Source organism: Nicrophorus vespilloides, unplaced genomic scaffold (assembly GCF_001412225.1).
Source record: "Nicrophorus vespilloides isolate i.1.1-1 unplaced genomic scaffold, Nicve_v1.0, whole genome shotgun sequence".
In the NCBI taxonomy this organism is placed as follows: Eukaryota; Metazoa; Arthropoda; class Insecta; order Coleoptera; family Silphidae; genus Nicrophorus; species Nicrophorus vespilloides.
The window spans coordinates 533,790-557,474 of record NW_017100080.1 but is presented as its reverse complement, the minus strand read 5'-3'; the positions used below and the strand labels follow the sequence as shown (position 1 = coordinate 557,474).

Below are 23,685 nucleotides of genomic sequence, written 5' to 3'. Positions count from 1 at the left end.
ATGTACTTGCATATTCTACATATTAAGTTATAAATTATTTTAATGTTTACCTTTAAAAATATTTGAAATTTGTGTTTGATTATAAAATATATAATGGAAATAATAGGATATGTATTTGACTTTAAATGAAGCAATTATTCGAATATTGATAAAATAAATAGGGTGCAGAAGGATTTTTATTTGATTTATGTGCAATAGTATAGTGATTTTGAAGAAATTAAAAGATAACTAAGAGCATTAGGAAATAGATTCTCAAAGTCAATAAATATTGAAAGGATAACTAAGATGGACTTACTCATTTGATGAAAGTATTGAAATTAATTCTATTTTTTATTATTGATATTATTACAGTTTTCAAAAGAATCTGTAAATTGAAATTAAAACTTTAAGTTATTTCAGTTTATTCAATAACATTTGCTTTCACAATATCTTATATTATATTAGAGATAGTAATATATTGTAGAAAGTTTTATTCAGTAATAGTATTTTGCAATTGATTTGAATGTCTACACTGCATCACTGTCATATAAAGTGTATAACATGTTACATTCGAGTGAATTGATAGTAAGTGGATTAATTAATTTTAATGCGAGGTCGTATGCAAACAAAACAAACACAGTTAAAATGCGAATGGTGATGATATATAAGTTGGCATTACTTAATAATGTCATCGATAATGCGATTCGGTCGTCGGTCCTCTCTGTAATGCGCCGCCGGGAATTTTCGAATTTGCCGCCACCGCGCGCAATTGAATTATTTACATTGTTGGAGTTGGGTGGCTTTCACGAAGGGCGGTTGGGTTTGGGATGGCTTTGTCGGACGTAAATTCCGATCCGCGCGGACATTCATTACGCATACCGCTACGAAGGATTATAATATCCGGCGTGATTTCAACGTATTTATTTCATTTCGCTTGAGCTCAAGTTAGTGGCGATCGTCGCTACATTATGCTATGTTATGCCATCAATTAGGTATCCGGCCAAATCCTGAGGATTAAAACATAATGCGGCATTGACCGGAGTTTAGAGTTTCAATCATTAAGGCGACAGATTAACGTACAGCTGAACAGCATTACTTCAATTTAATGGTCATCCATTTGTTATAATCTAACCACCAGATGGCGTTCTACTTTTTAATGATGATGTATATGCAAACTTCTTTGCTTTAATCGCTTGCAGGCGGATGACTTATGCCTAAATTAAACGTATTTAAAATTACCTTTTACTTGTAATATCTAAAGCTTATTGATGTAAACGTCATGTAGCACTTTATTTTTAATGTTGATTCATATCTGTTGTTGTAATACAGGAATGATGTTGTATATAAATAAGGTGGAATAATGAAAATTTTGAAAACCATTGCTATTTGTTCAACGTCACGATGACGATGTATATGTCACAATGTTGTCAATCAATGTCATAATGACAAATAGACTTCATCATTATGTCAGTTCGACACGATTATAACGATCAAAGACATGATACAATATTTTAATGTTTTTACAAAATATTCTTCAAGGCTGGTTAAGAAAAAAAACTCACAAAATATTGATATGAAAATATTTATTAATAACTATAAAATATGACATAGACATTATTTCATTTCTTTTCCATATCCGTTCCACGTTTCACATTATTGCTAATTGTGTGTTTGCATGTTCCGTCATTGTAGTTTTTCAATAATTCTTATTACATCAAAGTGTAAAAACAGATTTCCCCAAAAGAAAACAAATTCATTCTATGTGTAAGGTTATATACAGTGAACACTCGTTTAACGTATTTCCTTCTGACAGATGTAATACACCATTTGAAGATTTTACTTCTTTTAAATGAATTTGTATAATAAAACAATCATTTCCATTGAAATATGGGGCGAAGGATAAGCGAATTGTTGGAGTAGTTTTCTCATGCTTTAGTTAATGTTTGCAGGAATAGATTGTAAAATAAGAACTATATAACAAACTAAAAAAATCATTCAAAATATAAATGACGAATCATTGTTCTATATTTCCTAGTTTTCCGTCATCAAACATGGAAACTCTTATCATTATTATTATATTTACCCGTAAAGAATCACAATAAATATAATATAAATTCATAAATATAGTTTATTATATCCATATATAAAGGGATTTCTGCCTTAGTTAATACATTTAAATAAAATTTAACTTGAAATACTAATATTTTTTAAACAATAAAAAAATATTAAACTTGTTCTTCAACATTTTTGTGGAATGCCATAATAAGATGTAGAAATAAAAACCAAAGTACATTGCAAAAAGGAAATAATTTAATGTTATTTTACCAAATTCATGTTATAAGGACAATTTGAAAAGCACTGATCTGAATCCTAATGGAAGACGAAAGGCAATAACAACTACAATGATTTTTTTGTTGTTATTCTTTGAATCAACGTACGAATTCAATTTCTTTTTCATTTCCTGTGCACATTTTCCGTTATTTAGGATTGAGCTTTCGCGTGACTGAATCCTAGGGGTTTTGCGATGATTACACTCACCTTCCTGACAATTCCACTATTTGATGATTTTCTGCGTGCCTATCTGCGTTCATTTCATTCCCAGATATTACTTTTAAGGTCATTCGAATCAGGATGCGATTGTCGTTCTGCGCGAAATATTAACACCGTTAGAGAATAAACGTGAAAAAAAAGGGGTGACGTAAATTGCAGCCGACGCCGTCGAGTCCGGAATGTGTGCTTCGAGCTCGTGACTTCGTCTAGGGTGATTTCCTCGTGCATATTTCATGCACAAGTTTCCATTAAACGTACTGTACTTTTTTTTATTACAATCCATAAAGTTGAATTAAAAGCTGGAATTACGTGTTTCCAGGTGATTTTTTTTTCGCTTTTGCTTTGTCTTTAGACATTATTGTTCTTCTTGATTTGCATTATTTTCCAAGGTTACGCAATCGCTTTAAAAGCTTACCGCTTCGTACATCGTGCATTCCTTATGCCATGTGCCACTGAAAACCCGTAAGTGCGTATTGCACGATTTTTATCATCGTTTTCCTGCTCAGTCGTAAATCCCATGAATTGTTCAAGATTACATCGATAGTAAATTCAATTAAGGTCCTTTATTACCAGCCATTGTCTACCTTCGGAGAAAACGGGTTACGGAAACTTGCGCGTTTCTGTTCTATATTCAAATACATTGGGTAAATCCATCCTCGGAAATGTTTGCTTCTTCAATTTTTGTTCGTACCCATTTTATTGAAAATATTCTATTCTCTCGTTTGTATTTTCCAATACCATCTGATATTATTTGCAATTTTACTTTCAAATTTGAACAGTTGTTCGTAGAGTATTTGTTTTAAATTGAAACGTATAAACGTAATTTCATAATTTACAAATAGTTACAAATTATATGATTTAAGCTAAACAAAATTCTTCAAAGTTGTCCATAGAGTATTGAAACTTAAACCATTTCATAATAAGTTAAAATTATATGTCTCAAAACCAGCGTTTCTCAACCTATAGGTCAAATTTTTAATGGTCCAGAAATGATAGCTGCCACCCTGCGTCAAAACGAGGAACTGGTATAATACTCTTAGCTATCATCGATTTTTCAATTTTATATTATAGACAATTGGGTCGCAGACAACTACAACAAATATGATGGGCCTTGGGACAAAAATGTTGAGAAACACCATATTTGTCTGTAACTTATATAATAGTATTACATATATTAATATTGAAGATATTTTATAATAAGTTTTGATTAAAACCTCGTATCGTTGACCACAAATTTAATTTATCAAAGATATAGAATAATATTATTGTCGAGAGTGATTTATTGCAAGAAATCTTTCCTTATCTGTATTTAACGTAGAAAAATTAGATAATACGTAATTTTCTATGAAACGTAAAACCGTTATTTCATAATTAGATATAATTATCTAATAAGTTTGTGACACGGTTTTGCTTTAACACGATCAACATTTTGCTAAAGTTGCTATATGAAATAAAAAGTATTTTTTAGAACCTAACCACATTTTTGTATATCCAAAGCTTATAACACAGTTTTAGACCGCACGTAATTTTCTATGAAACTATTTGCCGTGTTATAGGAAGTTTATCACACGATGTTGCTTTGTTCTCATTGAACCATCTTCTGATATTTTTCATGAAATGATTCAGCATTTCAAAATCTACTTTGGCCCATATCCTTAATTGCGTCCTTCTTATGAGATTCAAAATCCTTACTAGCTTGAATACATCCTAATCCATGATTAGGATTATAGTAAATCATCTTTAAATATATTTCTATGTTCATTTGATACCGTTAATAGTACTATAATATTTAGGATTACCTTTAGCAATTGAGATATATCTAACATTTAAAATCTATACTAACTTAAACTAATTTAAATTATAATTATTAAAGATTAGTCATAAATATGTATTTAAGGAATGTTATTTATTATTGGCTAAAATTAATATTAATAACATTTTTGTAATAATATAATTAAACTATCATTATTTATACTTTATAGCAAATTGATAGGAATAGTTACAAATATATATTGATAATATCAACGTAATTTTAATTAGATGGACTAAAGATTGTGAAAAAGTATTTACTTAATAAAATTTAACTTATATAAACTTGTTTTTTCCATGTAACTCTTACAAAAAAATCATTACAATTCAGTCTACGATTTCATCAACTGAATTGACGCACTTCATTCCATTCTCTTTTTGTGTATCACATCAAGTTGTCAACTGCATGTAATGACGTTAGTCCTCACGTGCTTCAACAATGATCACGAGGCTTTACATACCTTTTGTGAATTCGGGATAAATATATTATTACAATAAACCAATAATGTATACGGCTTAATTAATTAACTGTTAGGTTAGAAACCTCCTAAAAAATATGATTCTCACTATTCTAATAACATTAAATAGTATGTATAATACATGAATGGAAGCACTTTAATAATCGATATATATTCGCATGCTTAATATTCTCCAGCTGCTATCCAATATAAGTTTGAAAGTCCCTGAATGAAGATATATATATATTTATATGGATGGAGTTATAATACTGGGGTATGTCCCAAGTGGGCGCATTATTTTTGGATTGACGTGAATCCAACTTGGGTGAGAAGTTCGCTCGTCAATTTGAAAATAAGCTGCCATTGCGTGTTTTTTTCCTATTGTTGATCCTTCTGACAGGTCGGGTCGTCGCTTGAGCGATGCAATGAATCGTTGCATCGTCGCAGCGAAATTCACTTATCCGGGAATCCGAAGGCGATGGATCTTCGAGATTGATGGGAATCTGCTCGAGAAATTTGCGAAATTGGCAACGAGCCAATCGCTCTTCTTGTGCTGACATTTCGAAGGACGAAGGGAGTGGGTTTTCTTTTGTGGATGAACCGCCAATACATTACGTGTTTGTCGTTATCGTCGTGGCACTTGTTGACGATGGTCCCACTGCATCGATCGATGGATGGATGTGAGCAGTACCGTCTTAAATTATGGACACAATTAATCTTGATAAAAGCTTGAAATTAGTGTAATAATATTCTGATATCATCTTTAAAGATATATCATTTTGTTGTCAATCATTTGCATCTTTATCAGTTAATACTGATTAGGAACTTAACACAAGTTAAGAAAAATATAACCAAGAAAATAAAGAAAATTGAGTCACCAAAATTATGGAAATTAAAGACAAATTTAAAGAAAGGTATTAATAACTTATAGGTATTGATTCCTTTGACATACATTAATGCCTCATATCATTTTTTACTCTTATATCTACAGGTAATCTTTGATTAGCATGGTACTTCAATTGACGATTTCTTTAAACTATTTCACAATTCTTAGAATCTCATTCACCGTTGAGTAAAATTTTGAACAAAATCTGGAACCTAATGTCTATTAATATATAAATTTCCATATTTAAAATTGTATTTAATAGTACATAATTAACTAATCCTGTTTTATACATGATTCAAATTTAACCTTAAACAAAATATTCGATAATTTCTTCAAACAATGGACTGAAAAAAACTGAATATTTTGAATTCTGAATTATTCATTATAAATACTAGAATGTAATAAATCCTGAAATAATATGTGAATATTTCATATTTTACGGGTATTCAAGCTTTATCCATTTTTATTGATTGCTCGCAAATAAATATGTTGCCTTTGGAACAAACTGATTCTACTTGTGCACATGGAAGTAATGTGAATCAATTTGATATAAAAAATTAAAGTCCTTCTCATAAAGAATATCTCATAAATTGATTTAACAACTATTCACCTTTATTGTCTACCATACATTATACTAAATTATTGTAATATTTACCGAATCTCTGAAATAATTTATAGTATACATGCAAGATTTGAATGATGAGCGCATTTCCAAACTAAAAGTTTATTATACACGAAAATTTCACGACGTAGACGATCTACGACTCATAATGAATGTGTAGAAGATATATCTTTCTGTGACATGAAGAAGGAAGATTTGACGATTGACTTGTGGTTGTTCCATTTTAAGATAAAGGTGTCAATCCTGTTAATTGGGTTTTGCGACCACAAATCTGCCAGTTGAGTTCTGGTTGTTGGCTGTCAAGATTTCAACGAGAAGGTGTTCTCGTATTTTGTGTTGTTGTTTTTGTAGACTTCATAGTTTCAGCTTGCATTTTTATTATTTGCTGAGTTTTAAAGGTACCAGAATAATCCGTTCCCGCGTTATCTCTATGGTCTGTGTTTTTCGTGATAGGCTTTAGACCACCTCACTTTCTCTTTTTCTGTACTTAAATATCTAAATTTTAACAACAAACACTTTTTGTTAATACAAATTTTGGTATTTCTTGAATATGCACTTCTAGTAGAATAGGTTGCAAAGATCTGCATTAGTGTATATAAATGCAACTTCAATTTAACTCTAATACGGTTTTGCTCTAATACGATTAAAAAAAATGGAGATACAATTTCTATAATATTTTTGAAATATTTTAAACCATAATCCATTATTTATTTCCACATAACACGAGATTTTTTGAAAACGTATCGTAACAAGAGAGTTTGAAAGAAAATTGAATTGTAATAGCCATGAACTTTTGGTTTATTGATACAAGGGTATCAATGCTTCCTACTCAAGACTAACAATTTTGTTAATACTGTTGTGTATTTGAAAGCATCCGTCTTTACTGAGCACGAGCTTTAGGAAATTGCATCGGGTGGATTTTAGCAGGAATTCCTGGTGCCACCGCAGGCATCCTGCACTCAAGCTGTAAGGATCCGCATTAATAAGATTTTTCCGTTTTGTTGCAGACATTCCGGCACGGATTCCCGTTCCAACCGACGGCTGTCGCCTTCGACCCCATCCAGAGGCTTCTGGCCATCGGCGCCAAGTGCGGATCCCTTAGGCTGTATCCTTTTCATCGAACAAGAATCTGTCTTCCGGCCGTTCCGGTAAGGGCGGCTCCGCTCTTACATCTAGGACAAACTTCCACCTCCTCTCCCATTCTCCTCGGTGGAGAAACCCCGGCGCCAATTTATGCCCGTTTATCTTGCCTCTCGCGATAATGTCACCCCATTTATTAACGCCAACCCGGTTCCCCGTCTACTTTGTTCACCTACAGAATCTTTCCGTTCCTTTTTTTTTTCTTTCGTACAATTTTTCTTTGTGTGTGTCTGTCGTCCTTGCGAATAAAGCGACGCGAGTCACGAATCGCAGGCAATTTTTCAATTTGATCAGACCTCGCCCATCCAGCATCCTCCATCAGATTCGGTACATTTCCATTCCCGAAATCCGAGGACAAATGCGTGTACCAGCCAGACGGAAAATGATTGATTATACAACGAACTGGAAACGCACGATGACAATTGACGATTTGAATTAGTGCGGACCGGCAATTGTTTTTGACAATCTGCATGTCGCGAATTCATCATTATTTGCATTTTCGGAAATATACAGAATGAAAGGGACAAAAAATAACATTGCCATGATAATAATTCATGGTATAAAACACAATATACGTATTTTCGGTTAGACAGGGCACAATACAGTGAGTAAAAAAATCCAACAATTAACACCATTCTATGGAAAACAAAATCGTAGCTATAAATATATCAATGTAATATATGGTCTACAGCTTTTATTTAAAATGTGTACGATTTACTTCGAAACTTTTACCGAAAATATTCATTGAATTGATTAAAATTGACAATTAGTGTTACTTAATTAACCAGACACATGGTTTTAATTGAAAATTAGTTATTATGTACAACTATACAAAATTGAATAAAATAACCATTTATTTTGCATATCACATAATCTAGCTGACTAATTTATTTCGCTTTATTTTTGCAATCAACCAATACAGTAACTAGTACTAACTAACCTAGTCTTTATGAACTAATCTAAAATAACCTAACATTTATTATCCAATAGACCTAAATCGGGCAACTTATACCAATATCTACAGAAACAAATGAAAAAAAAACTAGAATCTACAATAAAGAGTAAACAATTAAGACATACACAAAAATGAACACCCAGTTAGTTTTTATATCTATTAATATTAAGCAACTACCAGTTTCACTGCTATCTAACTCCATTGAAAACTAATATTAGGTGTACAAATGGACATTAATGGATAACATGGATGCAGTATTATACTAACTTATTATTAGGTTGTTATATAAATGTCTTCATTACAATAAACAAGTCGAAGGAAGGATTGTATAATACCTTAGGTCATAATTGATTAAGACTATCGAAGATTTGTCCCTTTCGGATAATGATTAAGGTTAACTTACCATGTAAATATTTATGGGACGACCTCTTGGGTCGTAGCTTAGAAGACCTACGCAAACAATATCATATTTTGCAAGTGTCAAAATTCTATTAGATAATATAGACAAATATATAGACAATGTTGATTATTAAATAGAGCTGAAATAACGAAATAAATCATATTCCTCTGTTGAGATGTAATACCTTCACTGCCTGAATTTTGTATAAATATAATTGGTGTGAGTATAGAAATAAGTTTTTTTTTATATAAAGAACTAAACTTAAAATTCATAACAAAAATAAAGATTCAAAGTGTAATTTCAATTGAAATCAAACATAATTATCTAAAATGTGTCTATTGATCTATTTGATTAAGTTATTCAACCACAAAAATATAATGAAAAGACACAGTATTTTTTGTATTTATGTGTTTTATTCACTCATAATAATGCACTATGGATGACCTGAAACAATAATTATAATGCGAACCAACTGCTATTGGTTATGAGATTTATTGCGCCCGAAGATAGTCAATCTTAATTGACAGCCACAATTGCAGATTATGCAATGATGTATACATATCAGTTGGTACACCTGACAGACAATTATGTTTATTATTAGTAATAGTGTTGATACAGTATAACAGTTACATATTTGTGCCGTAAAATATTGTTTATAACTATGATTAACAGTGGACTAAATGTCAGAACTGTAATCACATTGTCGTGTCCCAGGGATGGTTATCTGGACACTGTGGGATATCTTCTTCTGTTTAACAACATGAACGTTAAATTTTTAAATTGCATGAAATAGTTAAAATGACCGCAGGGGAAAATGACAATTTGAAACAAATAAAAGCTATAGAAAATGGAATATAAAGCACACCGCGACCGGTTGTTTGTTTCTGCTTTTGGTTATTTTTGCGGGTCGTTCGCTCGCCAATTAATTCCGGTATTCCTGATGGATGCGGCAATGGACGGAAAATATTCCGTTCTCGCTAAAATTTTCATTGCATGCGCACTTGTTGCGCACCGAATCCGTTGAAAACCCGTCGACCCAGCAAAAAAAAATAGTGGAGGAACAAACAAAGAAAATCATTTCTAGGATGCCGCCAGTAAAACGCAATTTACCATAAATGATTCATAACCGCAGTAAAATTAAATTTACGCTTATTCGAATGCTGCTCTGGAGGGTGGTTTTCTAATTTAAAAATACATTTAGCTTCCCGGTGGGGAGTCAAGGCAAAAATTTACTGGGCATGGTTTTAAATTCAAACTTTACGGTTTCGCGAGAAAATTCCCATTAAAATTTAAAACCCGCACGTTTCATGTAAAATGCTTTTGCGAGATTTTGAGCTTCTGGAAAGATGGCGGTGGTAAATTTAAAATAAACATAATTTGGCATACTTTATATATCACTGAAAAAAATTCAAACCACAGAGGAAATATTGGGTTGGTGCATCAGGCGTTTTTTAAACAATATTTATTAAAAAAATGAAACTTCAATAACTGCACCCCATTTTCAAATAATAATTTGATTATAGAAATTAAATAAATCATCAAATTTTATTAACAAAATACATATTTAATTGATTAATAAGTTAATTAATTTTTACAATGTTGGATCTAAACTAATTGCAATCGATTTTAAGTCAAACATTCATAATAAAATGTTTCTTAATGCATTTGAATTCTTAAAAAAATATTCATATTTCATAAAGTTCAAAAGAAATTAACATATATTAAATTAGTGGATTTTTTCATTTGTGAGTGGAAATATGCTTCCAGATGAGGAATATGTTAATATGAATAATTCATTACGAAGAAAATTTGTAGATCTTGATTTACAAATTTCTTCATATATATTAAATTAATGTCAATATTCAAATTTGTAATTTAGATGACCAAATACCACTTACTAAGAATAATACAAAGTGTGGCTAATAAATATGTTATATTAAATTAATTACCACAAAATATTTATTGCACAGAAGACTACATATTTGTTATATTCTCTGGTAGCTTATAAAACTTAACCATTAGAGAAAATGTATAAATATTATTGCTAAATATGAAAATATTATATACATAGACAGAAAACACGATAATTCGTTGCTATTTATCAGCATACAAAAGTTAACTAATATTGGATGATTGTGACTATAAATAGTGATATAATATATATTACTGCGAATATTATTTTATTTATAATTTGTTTTTCTCTCACAGCTAAAGAAATTGTTTCAAAAAAATTTATTACGTAGAAAGTATCATAGAAAGATTATATAGTGTTCAAGAGGTGAACAATTTGCTTTTTCTTAATAATATCACAACAAATAGTAATAATCAACATGTTTTATTCCAATATAAAGTAGAAACAAGTAGATTTTTAGTGATATAACTCACTTGGATGTTCTGATGTTCTATTTCTACAAAAGCAGCTTCGACGTAGGTTTTCAGAGTGCAAATTGTCTCTGGGTTATTGGCATAGACATTATCTAGAACAGGGTTTTCCAAACGTTTTTCCTGCAAAGGAAGACTTTGTAAATCCTGAAATTTTCACGGAACACCTTTATCCAAAGTTGAAGAAATTAAAAATTAAAAAAGGAATGTATTCACATTTCATGTATTTTTTTTAAAATTATAACAGATGCAATGAATCCCGAAGATGCATATAAAAGCTGCATCTTTGGGGAATATAACGAGTATTCATGCATTGCTTATTTTGTGGAATAGGTAATAATACATAATCAATAAAATTTTATTTACTAGTTTTTAACTTTTCTCGGAACAACAGTGTTCCGCGGATCTAGAAGATCACCGCAAATAAAGAAGTCTTATCGCATGATCTTAAAATTATTGTTGCCAATAAAGCGACTCATCTACAATTAGATGAATCTTTGTCACATGTCATCATTTTATTGAAAACGAGGTATTCTCTATCCATATTATTTTTCAACAATATGATAAAAAATCGGTCTTGCGGTTTGCAAGTATAGCTAAGGCGGCTATTTGAGTTATTATTTATATAACAAAAAATATTCCTGTTTCTAGTTAGGAAAGATCACATTCAGCCTAAGAGGGAGCAATTAGAAATAAAGTTTAAAAAAACTCTACTGGCTTCTACGGGAAAGGTCGGAATTATCAGTCGAAAATAAATTACTTATATACAAAGTAATACTGAAACCAGTATGGACGTATGGTATCCAATTGTGCGGTGCGGCCAGCAAATCGAACTTATAAATTATACAATAGTTCCAATCAAAATGCCTAAGAAATATTATTAGGTCTCCGTGGTTCGACAAGAATAAACAAATACACGAAGATCTTCATATAGATATGGTCAAGGATACAATACCAACATTTAGTAGTAGATATCAACATATTGTGAATAAAATTATTACCACATAAAAAAATAAAATGTTTCTAGTTTATATGGGAATAAAAAAAAACTTTAATATTACTAATTCTCATTGTATTAAATAATTATTCCGTATATTATGATGAATATTATTGATTTATTTAGAATTTTTTACCTACGAAATTAAATCAATGTTAGTTAACTAGTTTATTTAGAACGTATACAATAGATGTAATAACATTAAATTGTTACGCCATCCATTGGTTCATTAAAAAACTACTCGGGGTTTTAATTAATTACGTTTTAGTGAATCCATTTTCATAAATGGTGACAGCGTTACTACATATGAACTTAATTACTTAATATATACAGCGCTGAATCTATTGGATCGATTGCAATTTCACCGTTTGTTTATGCATTCAATTCCCCAATTAGGGGAGTATCGGTGAACTCTGGAGCTGAAATTGGGAAGTGTGCAGCAGTCTCCGATTCCACGTACCAGCACTAATTAGAAGCTCTGAACTGTTTGCTCGCAGCCGAAAACTATGATTAAGATTTTAATTGCCATCCAACCCAGTAGAATTCAAAAATATCAAATAGATAGAGCTGAGATCGCAAACTATATTTTTCCATCCATGTTCTATTTTTTTGTGTACCTTTCCCAGGGGAAATGAAACATTGCGGTTGGCGTTACGAACAGCAAAAATAAGTAAATAAATGAAAATCAGGTAACGTACATTTCGCGGAACGGCGGAACGGTGAAATGAAATAAATAAATCTGCCAGAGAGAAAAAAAATGGTGAAAAACTGGAAATGAACACTTATATTCATTTTGCCGAGCCGTCGCCGCTAGTACATGGAATTTCTTTTTTTTTGGGGGGGGGTTATAAATTAAAATTCTGCCTGAGCTCTCTTCCGTCCATGCGGAATGTTTTCCAATCTTCCGCAACTTGATTTAAATCCTGGAACAAATGAACGTGGAATCCGTGTATTACCTGCGAAGGTCTTGACGTGTTTGTTTCCATGGAAACCAATGAAGATGCATAGCTGAGGAGCTTTGCCAAGTTTATATAGCGTGGAAAACGTAATCCGAAGCTCAGTGATAATATTATAATGCTAAGCACGATTTTGTGATTCTCTCAGTAGACATTATAATAACAGCTGTAATACTATTTAAATATTTGAATTAATACATTTCGAAAGACAAGCAACGTTTTTTGTAGATTATACTTAGATGGGTAATGTAAATAGTATTTTCCAACTCGTTAATGCATCAATATACACATATGAATGAATTATTTATATACAGTTATGTGAAACAGCAAAAACTTATTCTTTTGTACATGTATTAATTAGGTATATTACATTTTGCTAATACAAACTAAAATTTAAATTATTTAAATCCAAAGTGTTTAGTTCAATTGTAAAATTCAGTTTATTTTTTACTACATTTTTTACTGTAAGAGGTGTGAAAATGTTTATTTCTACTATTAATTCCTATTACTTATTGTAATTATGAAATTACCTACACGCATATGTTAATATATAAATAGGTCAAATACTTAATGTATTGAAAAAAGTATTATTTATAATAAACACATTTTGGTATAAATTTTATAATTTATATAAGCAATTAAATTATATTGTCATTATTATACAATAAAATATTTTATATTACTTTAATTATTAAATTGATAATATTAATTCATTCATATATATTTTACATGTACAGATACGTTAGGAAACAGTTGGCCGTATAAGGAATCAATTATTTTGATAAGGGAAATAAGACTTGCTTTCTGCTTTTTTTTTGCAGTGTTTTTTTTGGCGAATAACAAAACATTGTGGCCCGTTATAACTAGGAATAGTTGTATTGCTTAACTTTCCTAAGTTGTCCAACATCAAATTCCCATCTGATGTAGTATAGAAGTACCATTTGATAAAAGGAAGTTAGATGAATATTTTTTTGATATTCATGTAAGATACATAGTGCATATTATAAATATTCTAAAACATAAAATAAATTTATTTATAACTTGAATTCAAATCTTTTATTCAACATATGTTTAAAAATGTTATTTCATATATTCTAGAATCAATGATCATAATTTTTGTGTAAGTAATAAATCACTAATACCTGTCCTTGTCTACTTTAATGTTGGTGATGATAATTTTGAAGAAATGTCAAGGATGTGAATTCTTTTAAGTATGGATTTGCTGCAACATTTTTTAAAACTGAAATAGAAGAGAAAAAAAAAACAAAACAGTAGTAGCTATCAGCGTAATGAAGCATTCGTAGAGGCAACGTTGGCGGCGTCGCGACGGCCAGGGACGTGCGAAAGGGCGCCGCTTGTAAAAGGGCTTACGTTATCCGGTGTATGTGGGTTGGGTGACGGAGGATTTTGGCGGCTCTGTTAAGGTTCGAATTCCCTAAGGACACGTTAGCCGTTTCGTCAATGGAGTCGACGAGATCTTTGTTCCTCCTCCTTCTCCATCTCCAGCTTCCACACCAAATGCGGATTCAGGGATTCGCCGTTGCGGATAATCCCTGCTGGGATTGCAGACCCTCTTCATTTCGACACATTTTTCCTGTCGCGATAACTCACTTCCTTCCGATAACCGCCTCCCTCTTCCTCTTATCACTCGCAGGATATAATTTTAAAATTACAGGCTTCCCGCATATAAATCCTTCCCTACAGCCAAAGAACACACAGCCAAAGTTTTATCATCGAAAGGTACTTTGACTCCACCTCATGTTCCTAATTAATGTCGCCAAACTATAAGAGAATGCTTTTAACCCTCATTCTTAGATACTAAGAAATTTCATCTAACACGTGTACACTAATGACAGACGATTTCGTTATCTGCACCTATTACAATTCGCTATTCATTACTACAAGGCAAAGTGTATTTTCCCAATTACGGAATAAAATGTAAATTAGCGGTAATTACGGTGTTCATGACTCATTATGCAAATACATACGTCGAGTACGCAATTAAACGAGTGGCAGTGTAAAGAGGGCTCTGCATGCCAGCAAAATAAAAAATAAACTTTTGCAAAAGTCTCTAATGTAAAAGCTTTTTTTTCACCCACATACTTTGCACTTGTTCATTATACGAGGAAAGAAATGAGATGAGAACGAAATTGTACGACGGAATTTACTTCGCTCAGCATTGTAATTATAAAAAATCATCTAATTAGATCTGCTTTTTGTTTACTTATGTAATGCTGCATTTAGAATATTGCATAGCATGAGATTTAAAAGTAGTAACTATTTTCAGCTGAAATTTATGTCCTGACAGACATTTATATGATCATGTTATCATATTGTATAGGCGTAATATGCAATTTAAAATTTCATATTGACAATAATTCAGATCATTTATGATAAAGTATTGCGAGATTTATATTTTAAAAAGAAATAGTAAAGCTTATGGTCCTCCCACTAAATGGAAAGCGCGAGCGAGGGTCGAGGACTATAAATCACTGAAATTGAGTTTAAATCCTTTTGTAAGATTAAATGCCTTCTGGGTGTCCACTGCATCATAGAGAGAAATGAATGTAGAAGGACTTTCGGTGGAATTGTGGCTTTGTGGCTAGTGCACTCCAACTCATATTTACAGAGACGCTTTATCATAGCTTTTGGTAATGAATTTTAATTGTAAGAACTATTAACTTGAGTTTCTATAAATTATGATATAACAATAATAACTTTTAGTTACATGATTTATGCTAATTTTTTAATTACTTGTTCAAGTTGTCTGAGACGTAATGTATTTTTTTAGAACTAAATTTTAATAAACTAATGGTAATAAAAAGTAACTGAAGGCCACCACAGCCAACTAGGACTAAAGGAAACTGAATAAATGAAGTTGTGGGAAACTAAAGAAAATGGATTCAAACATCAGGAAACATAATGAAAAAAATACCTTACGAATCAAAATAAACATAAATATATTGAGATATAAAAAAAACTGTAAAAAATAAGAAAACTGAAGTATTGGGCATAAGAACTTTACAAAGGCTTTGGAACGGCATGGCACAAAAAAAGGTTGGGAACCACCGAACTATAGAAAACACGAAAATAGTGGAAGTGGAATGAAAGATAAAGAAATATAAATAAAAACAAATAAAGTCAAGTAAAAGAAAAATGAAAATAAGAAATGAACTGAAAGAAATATGATAGAGAGGTGGAATGGAATATAAAGAAACTATAGGAAAAGCAAAAATGCGCATGCAAGTGGAATGACAGATAAAGAAATATATGTAAAGACCAGAAAAGTATCAAATATAGCAAACAAAGATTGAAAACTATAAAAAGCAAAATTTTCTATTATTAGGAAATAGATATAAACTAAAATAAAATGTTAAATAACATAGCTTATATTAGTCAATTATGTAAGTCATTTTGCATAAACATCACTAAATAGGAAAATCAGTTAAACTGAATGTTATCTAGTGTTATATGAAAATAAATATTTTTTTATTAAACATAGATTTTCAAATCAACCGTTATTGAATGCTAAATTTCACTTTTACATCATAAATAAGTACAGCAATACCTAGCATAATGTGTTCGATTTATGTGGATTGACTATAGTGAATAAATAATTTTTGATGGCCATTTTTTTTCACAAGCCTCAAGTTTATGTGTATGTGGTTTTAAAATTCGCGATTATCCGCTCTCAAGCTGACCGGTATATTGACATAATCGTTTACCCGCACTATCCGAGGTATTTACTTTATAAACAATATAATTAAAAATCGCTATTGTAATACCATCTAGTGCGCATGCAAAAATTAATGTATATTTACATTAAATGTGTGAACGCAGATACTTTTTAATCCAGGGGTTCCCAAACTTTTCGGTTTGCGGCGCACCAAGTCAAAATATTGGTCTATCTCAAGGCGAACTTTATATTAATAGTAGTTTTTTCTGCAATTCTCGCGGCGCCACGGCGCACAGTTTGAGAACTCCCTTTTTTTGAAGAGAAGACGAAACCTTACATAGGGACCACGGGTGGAGTCGTGGTACTGTGGGATTCTTACCGCTCTAAAACCTCTCTTCATCAGCATACAGGTCCGGTGTTTTAACATGTCTCTGCAATGCAAATGCTCTGAGCCTGCTCTTCGCTTCTTTGTGTATCCACTATCAATTTCTTCCCTTTCTCTCTCCATCCTCCACTCGTCATTTTCCTTAATAGAGAGAGAGTACCCCTGCTACATAACTTGTGATAATGTCCCACTTCTCTAGGTTCTTCAGTATCTCGCCAACGAACGTATCCAGTTCCAACTCTTTTCCGAGATTTGATTCCGCCTCGTGATTCATCGTCGCCCATCTGCAGCATCCAAAAAACTATTTCTGGGCTATTGTCTTATTCGCAATACCAGCAATGTTCGTCTTCCTTCCTTGCTATAAAGTGCAGGTACTTGCTGAAACAAGATTGGTAACCCCTGTTTTATTCTATTATTATTAGTACAAGAGTCGGCGGTATTAAGTATTAAAGGCGAGACGGCGCCGACGGGCGATGTTTGCGCAATTAGTTTGGGTAAATTAGTTCGGTCGACGTACTCTGTGTTCATAAATCAAAAATGAACTTTAGCCCTTCCCTAACCGTCCAAACTGTATTAAACTAGTTGCGAAATATCACCAGCCACAGTCGCCAACATAACATACAACGATCCTCCCCCTCATCCATCCGCATATTAACACACAACAATTTAAACTTAATTTATTGTGTCCGTAATTGCCGGCACTTAGCTCGCATCAATTTGGATGCCCCAGATTTTTTTTCAAATGTATACCTCATTACTAATTAACGAATAATTCGAATTAGTAATGGTAACCCAATTAGCTAACGGTACCCACCCTCAATTTGAAGCTAAATTTCATCAATATACAGTGTATTTGACAAATGTAATTATGATGAAAAATATTACGAATATTAATATTTTCATACTTCTTCAACTTTGAGAAAAATTGACAATCTGAACTAATGAACATTTTGGTCAAATTATACATCCAAATAATAAACACATAAATAAACACATGTTATTTGGTTTCTCTACAGTAACATCTCGTGTCGTATGTATTCATTATAATCCGGTTTGAAAATTTCAAAACAAACTAAATTTTAATTTAATAAAATAAAAATTAGTATACGAAATTATGTACAAATTATCGTTTTTTTTTCAATGATCAAATTGCATTTAAAGGCGATTGAAAATCAATGAATACTATGAAACCAAATAATGGCAGACAAATGTAAATTGAATAAAATAACTAAAAATGGCAGAAATACCTATGGTTAATAACCCTTTGAAGCAGTTGACTTTTTTTTATTTAAAATATTTGTATTATTATATTGAGTTTTTATCCTGTACTTTGTATTTTAATAAAAATATAATAGAATAAAAATCAGCTGTCAGATTAAAATAGGATCGACTGAAAAGAGATTGGCCTAAGTTTTATTTTGTTTAATAATTTGTTAGTACTTAAGTCACACGACTTATAACTTTGATCATCATTGCAAGTTGAAATGGTCATTAGTCAAATTTCATATAAAAAAAAACTTCTTAGTTTCGCCTGAAGTGTACTCGAGAAATATATTTATAAAAAAACTGTAAAAACATATGGACATTTAACATTAAAACTTTAGTAAATACCAATATAAGTTGGTACACCTGATATGTATTGATCTCTCATATCCCACATAGTGTACAATATAAAATAGCAAATACATACTTTCCTCCACACAAATTCGTTCTAAAAAAATGATACTTTGTCTTGTCACGGTTATTCTGCATGAAATATAATAAAAGCAATAGCGATGTAATTTTTTTTTTCAAAATGCACAATACATAACTCGTACTGCTGATGAAATCGTTCGAATTTCGTTTTGTTGTTGTCGCGTTTCAGTGCCTTCTCGCTATAAAATATTGAATTGTATTCAAATGGGAGTTGATGTTTTATTCATAGACACATTTTTCTTTTCAATTTCTCGAGGGAAGTGTCTTGAATATGTTTCTTGCACACCTTCGTATTTACCGGAGAAATCCACTTTTGTATATAGAAACAATGGAGACAATGCGAACTCTATTTTGTTTTCTGTTTATTTATTATTTATATATGTAAGTTCGTACCTTTTGTTGCTTTAAAGATTTTACGTAAATATTAGTTACTTAGAGTTTGATTTTTTTCTCAAATCGCGGTATTATTGTGTATATAGAAAATAAATCGATTACATAGGCTATTAACTATATATTTTTGTTAATATTATAAATAATTTAATTATCTGTAAGAGGATGTATCAGATTATAAAATATTGTAGTATTATTAGTTAATAATTTTAATTAATAATACTGTGTTTTTCCTTGTGGACTAAATTCTGTAGACAATATTCTTAATTTTGAAAACAATTACATCAAACTCTCATTTAATAGGATAACATTACATCCTATTAACCCCCATTTGATGTATTATATTGAAAATGAAAAATTTTCTGGGAAACTTATTTGGGACAGAGCAGTCAGCTTTGTAGAAAAGGGGGGACGAGACGTTTGCGATTATAAATTTCCGACGACGACAAATTTCCGCATCTGACAACAATTATATATAGGAAGCATTAGGGAGGATGTGCCCTATAAACGCGCTACCCTTCGACCCCCGTACCACCCCCGTTTATCACCAGCGTCGTATGTCAACGACGAAGAGAAGCATTTGCTATCCCTGCACCCACCCTAATTGAAATATTTCGACGAAAAATAGGGGATGTAGCAATTTGATATCGATTCAATCTTGGTGCTGCTAACCGAATCTTCGCACTCCACCGTACACAAACACACAACCGACCCACACACGTACAAACTGTGGTTTTCGGATTAGATGTGTGATTTGGAGTTTGTAATTGTGGAGCAGCACAACATCAAAACGGCCGCAGCTTTGGTGGCGGAGGCGCCCGGGCGGCAAGGGGGTCTCTTTGGTTGGTGGCGGCAACAGCAGCATGGAGCAGCAGGAGACAGGGTCGGAATCCGGAGGGCTGAATTGAAACCGTTCGGATACATCAAAGCGAAACGGAAACAGAATCCCGTTTGATATAAATATTATGTTGGGCGAAGCAGACCGACGCGGGGATCGGAGTGGGTTGTTCGTTGGCGGCAGCTGGGGGCGGCGGCGGCGTAACCCGAGCTAATGTTTCCCCAGGATACAAAATCGATGCAGATAAAATAAATTTATACAGGGAAAATGTATATGTGTTTGTTTGTGAGAGAGAGAAAGAGAGTGGCGAATAACAGGAAAGAAAAAGTAGATTTAAATAACATCCGATTTATCTTTGAAGGTAAACCTTTTTATAATTGTGTTATTAAATCTCGATACATTTAATATGATCTAAGGAATCAGATTTACATCTGTACTACTTTATTCCGTTCGTGTTAACATTAATAATCATTAGAAATAAGAAAAAATCAAATTATCAATGGAACAGATGGCGGTGTGATTTTGACAGCGAAAGTATCTGACACTATTATTTAATTAGCTACTAAATACCTCGAATTACGAATAGATTGCTTTCAACGAAATTTCTTTATTAATCGAATCTTCATTCTAAGAGGTAAACATACTATGACCTGAACAAATGAGTTTAAAGTTGATTGTTTGTGCTGTTTTCTCTTTCATTTAACCATTATTTATACATAGTTATTCCATGTAACACTGGATAACTTCATTTATAAATTCTTATTTTCACTTCTAGTATAAATTCTGGGCATATTTTGTCGGGAGTTGTCGTTAAATTGGATTTTTTATATTAAATGGGGCTTAAAATTGCGGATTTTGATTATGTTACGTTAAGTAAGAGTAATAGTCCCATAGAATTATCTTAATCTTATGAGCTTTAAATCTACTTTACGATACATTTAAAAGAGTCTACACATCTATGTTGTTATTACTAAGTTCCTTAGATTTGACAACTCGTACAAACATTTTTACCAACCTAAAGAACATACATTCTAAATGATTTAAACAAGTATTTGATTATCTCTAATGATATTGAAACTGAAGTAATGACTATGACTCAATAAATAATAATTATAATTAGGGTTTATACAAAAACCGATTTAAAAAAAAAACGTTTTCGAATCTCAACTACAACATCTCTACAAAACCGGTGTAAACCGGTTTTCGATTTTATACAAAAAAAATAGAGAAAAAGGATTTTTACAACTTATTTTATATTGCTCACACGGATCTATTGTAAATACAAAATTTACTGAGTTTAATTGTTTTTGGAGCATTAAATAATGAACAATATTATATGTTTTTCTCTTTGTACATCTTCATGTTCTTGAAGATATTTATGAATTTATGAATTTATTTTTCAAATCAAGCTATGAAATGTTGTTCTTCTTCGTCGCTTTTTCATCATCACAGTCATCTTCTATTTAATATACAATCTTGATAAAATTTGTCCAAAAACTTAATGAAGCTAGTGAAAGAAACAAACACGTCTAGCTTCCTAGACGTGTTTGTCTAAATGTTCTGTAGATTTTGTAAATTAGCTAAAAATCTTACAACTAATTTCAGTTTTTTTTTAATTCACGTAACAGAGACGATTTTGTATCAACATTTTTTATGTTTTTATCAAATAATTACATTATTTTTTATATTTTTAGTCTAGGCTAAAAAAAACCGGTTATTTAGTTTTCGAATTATATAAATTTTCTCTAAAAACCGACAAACCCTAATTATAACATAATTTACAAACAGAAGATAATACATGTAAGTCAATTACTTCCTTATATTTACTTAAACTAAAACTGCTACTACTACTTTAAATAGAGTCCGGTTTTGCTGTATATTTGAAAGTGAAAACACTTTGAAACATTCAATAGAATTCAACTGCAGTGCGGGTGAATGCGCCGGGCTCGAGTCGCGCAAATTAAATGATGTATTCCTTCGCATCATATATATTGTAAACAGGGATAGAGCTTTAGATATTCCGAAATGTACGTGTATTCGAATCTTTCGTTTTAAACGACTCGTTTGAATGGGCTCTAATCGTGAGGATAAAAAAAAGACGAACAACCGACGAGAAAGCGTTTCCGCTCTTTTCATCGTTGAGAACCAGGCAATTATCCGCCTCTCGTAATATGGATATCAAGCATATAACACTGAAAGAAAAATGTAATGAAAGAGAAAAAGTTATAGCATAAAATAGATAAAGTATCTTTAATACGAATCCCAGAAATATACCAGAAATATACTAGAAAAAATATCTGTTTTATCATAAACATTACAAAAAATCATATCATATACATGTAATTCAGACAAAACTAATATATTTAAATTAAATGTGCTAGTTACTTCAGATATCATAACTGACCATAAAATATTACATAAAAAAATGTTCTGAAGACTTGTCAAACCATTTTAAAATTTTCATAATGTTAATTAATATAATTAATAATTGAACTATCTTTTTTTTGTAATTTTAAGTCATAAAATCTACCTAACCTGATTGCCATTTTTCACGTTTTCAGGTATTTGAAGGATTTATTTGTCAATTCAATTTACATAAATAGATGAACATCAATTTAATTGTTCAATAAATTACTTGGCATGTACTGCGTGATACGATCATAATATGAATTGATTGATACATGAATACAAATTACTATGAAAACTAACAATGACATAACAAATTGTTAAAACATGATTTATAATGACTGGAAACCGAATAAGACTACATTAATCGCATGCTCGATAAATATGTTTCCACTTAGAATTCGAGAAGTGAAATGAAAATTCTTGTGTATTGTGGTTTCGGAATAATCATTCGAAGCGTGTGGAATGCGAAACCGAGGAACGACAGCAAAGTTACAGCAATAAATCAAGTTATTTTCGTCGTGTGTACTTTTTGTTAATGGTTTTTAAGGTCGTAGACTGGCTAATTTATGGCGTGCAATCTGAGTGCACTTATCGTCGTTTCAATCATTGGACTTTTTCCTTGACCTCAAACCGAATATAGATTAGGTCAACCAGGCGTCGATGTGCACCTCAGGCATGACACGGATGGATCTCTGGGCAGCTCGGCTGTTGTTCAACTGCAGTTCTTGGTAAATGAAGGTGCCCTCATATCGGCAACCGCAGATGACACCCTTCACCTATGGAACTTCCGTCAGAAGGTACCGCAGGTTGTGCAGAGTCTGAAATTCCAGAAAGAAAGGTAAACTATAATTGTTACTTTGTTTATGATTGATTATCTCCATAATAGGAAAAAAATGTTTGTTTATATTTTATGAATATTCATACATTCAATCCATTATTGATGATTACATTTCTATTGTTTTATTTTGTAAACATTTAAAAGTTTAATCTATTCCTGACAAATCAGTGATATGTGTCTAATATAAATTCATTGTTTCCGTTTTTTATCCAAAATAAATGTCTGAACAAATCTATCAATCATTGTCATATTTGATATATATTCATAGACAATCTTATATACATGTCAAATATGGTCATTTCTTGTAATAGTTTTACAAA

General features: G+C 31.5%; 1 protein-coding gene across 6 annotated transcripts in view; it reads left to right on the top strand.

The window, feature by feature from the left end:
- Nucleotides 1-23,685, top strand: part of LOC108566878 (syntaxin-binding protein 5) — a 124,686-nt gene that overhangs the window by 82,787 nt on the left and 18,214 nt on the right. For all 6 annotated transcript variants that reach the window (XM_017926982.1, XM_017926981.1, XM_017926980.1 and 3 more), the window contains exons 2-3: nt 7,312-7,409; nt 23,168-23,365. In XM_017926982.1, the coding sequence (XP_017782471.1) occupies nt 7,312-7,409; nt 23,168-23,365 (296 nt within the window). The remainder of the gene's footprint in view (nt 1-7,311; nt 7,410-23,167; nt 23,366-23,685) is intronic.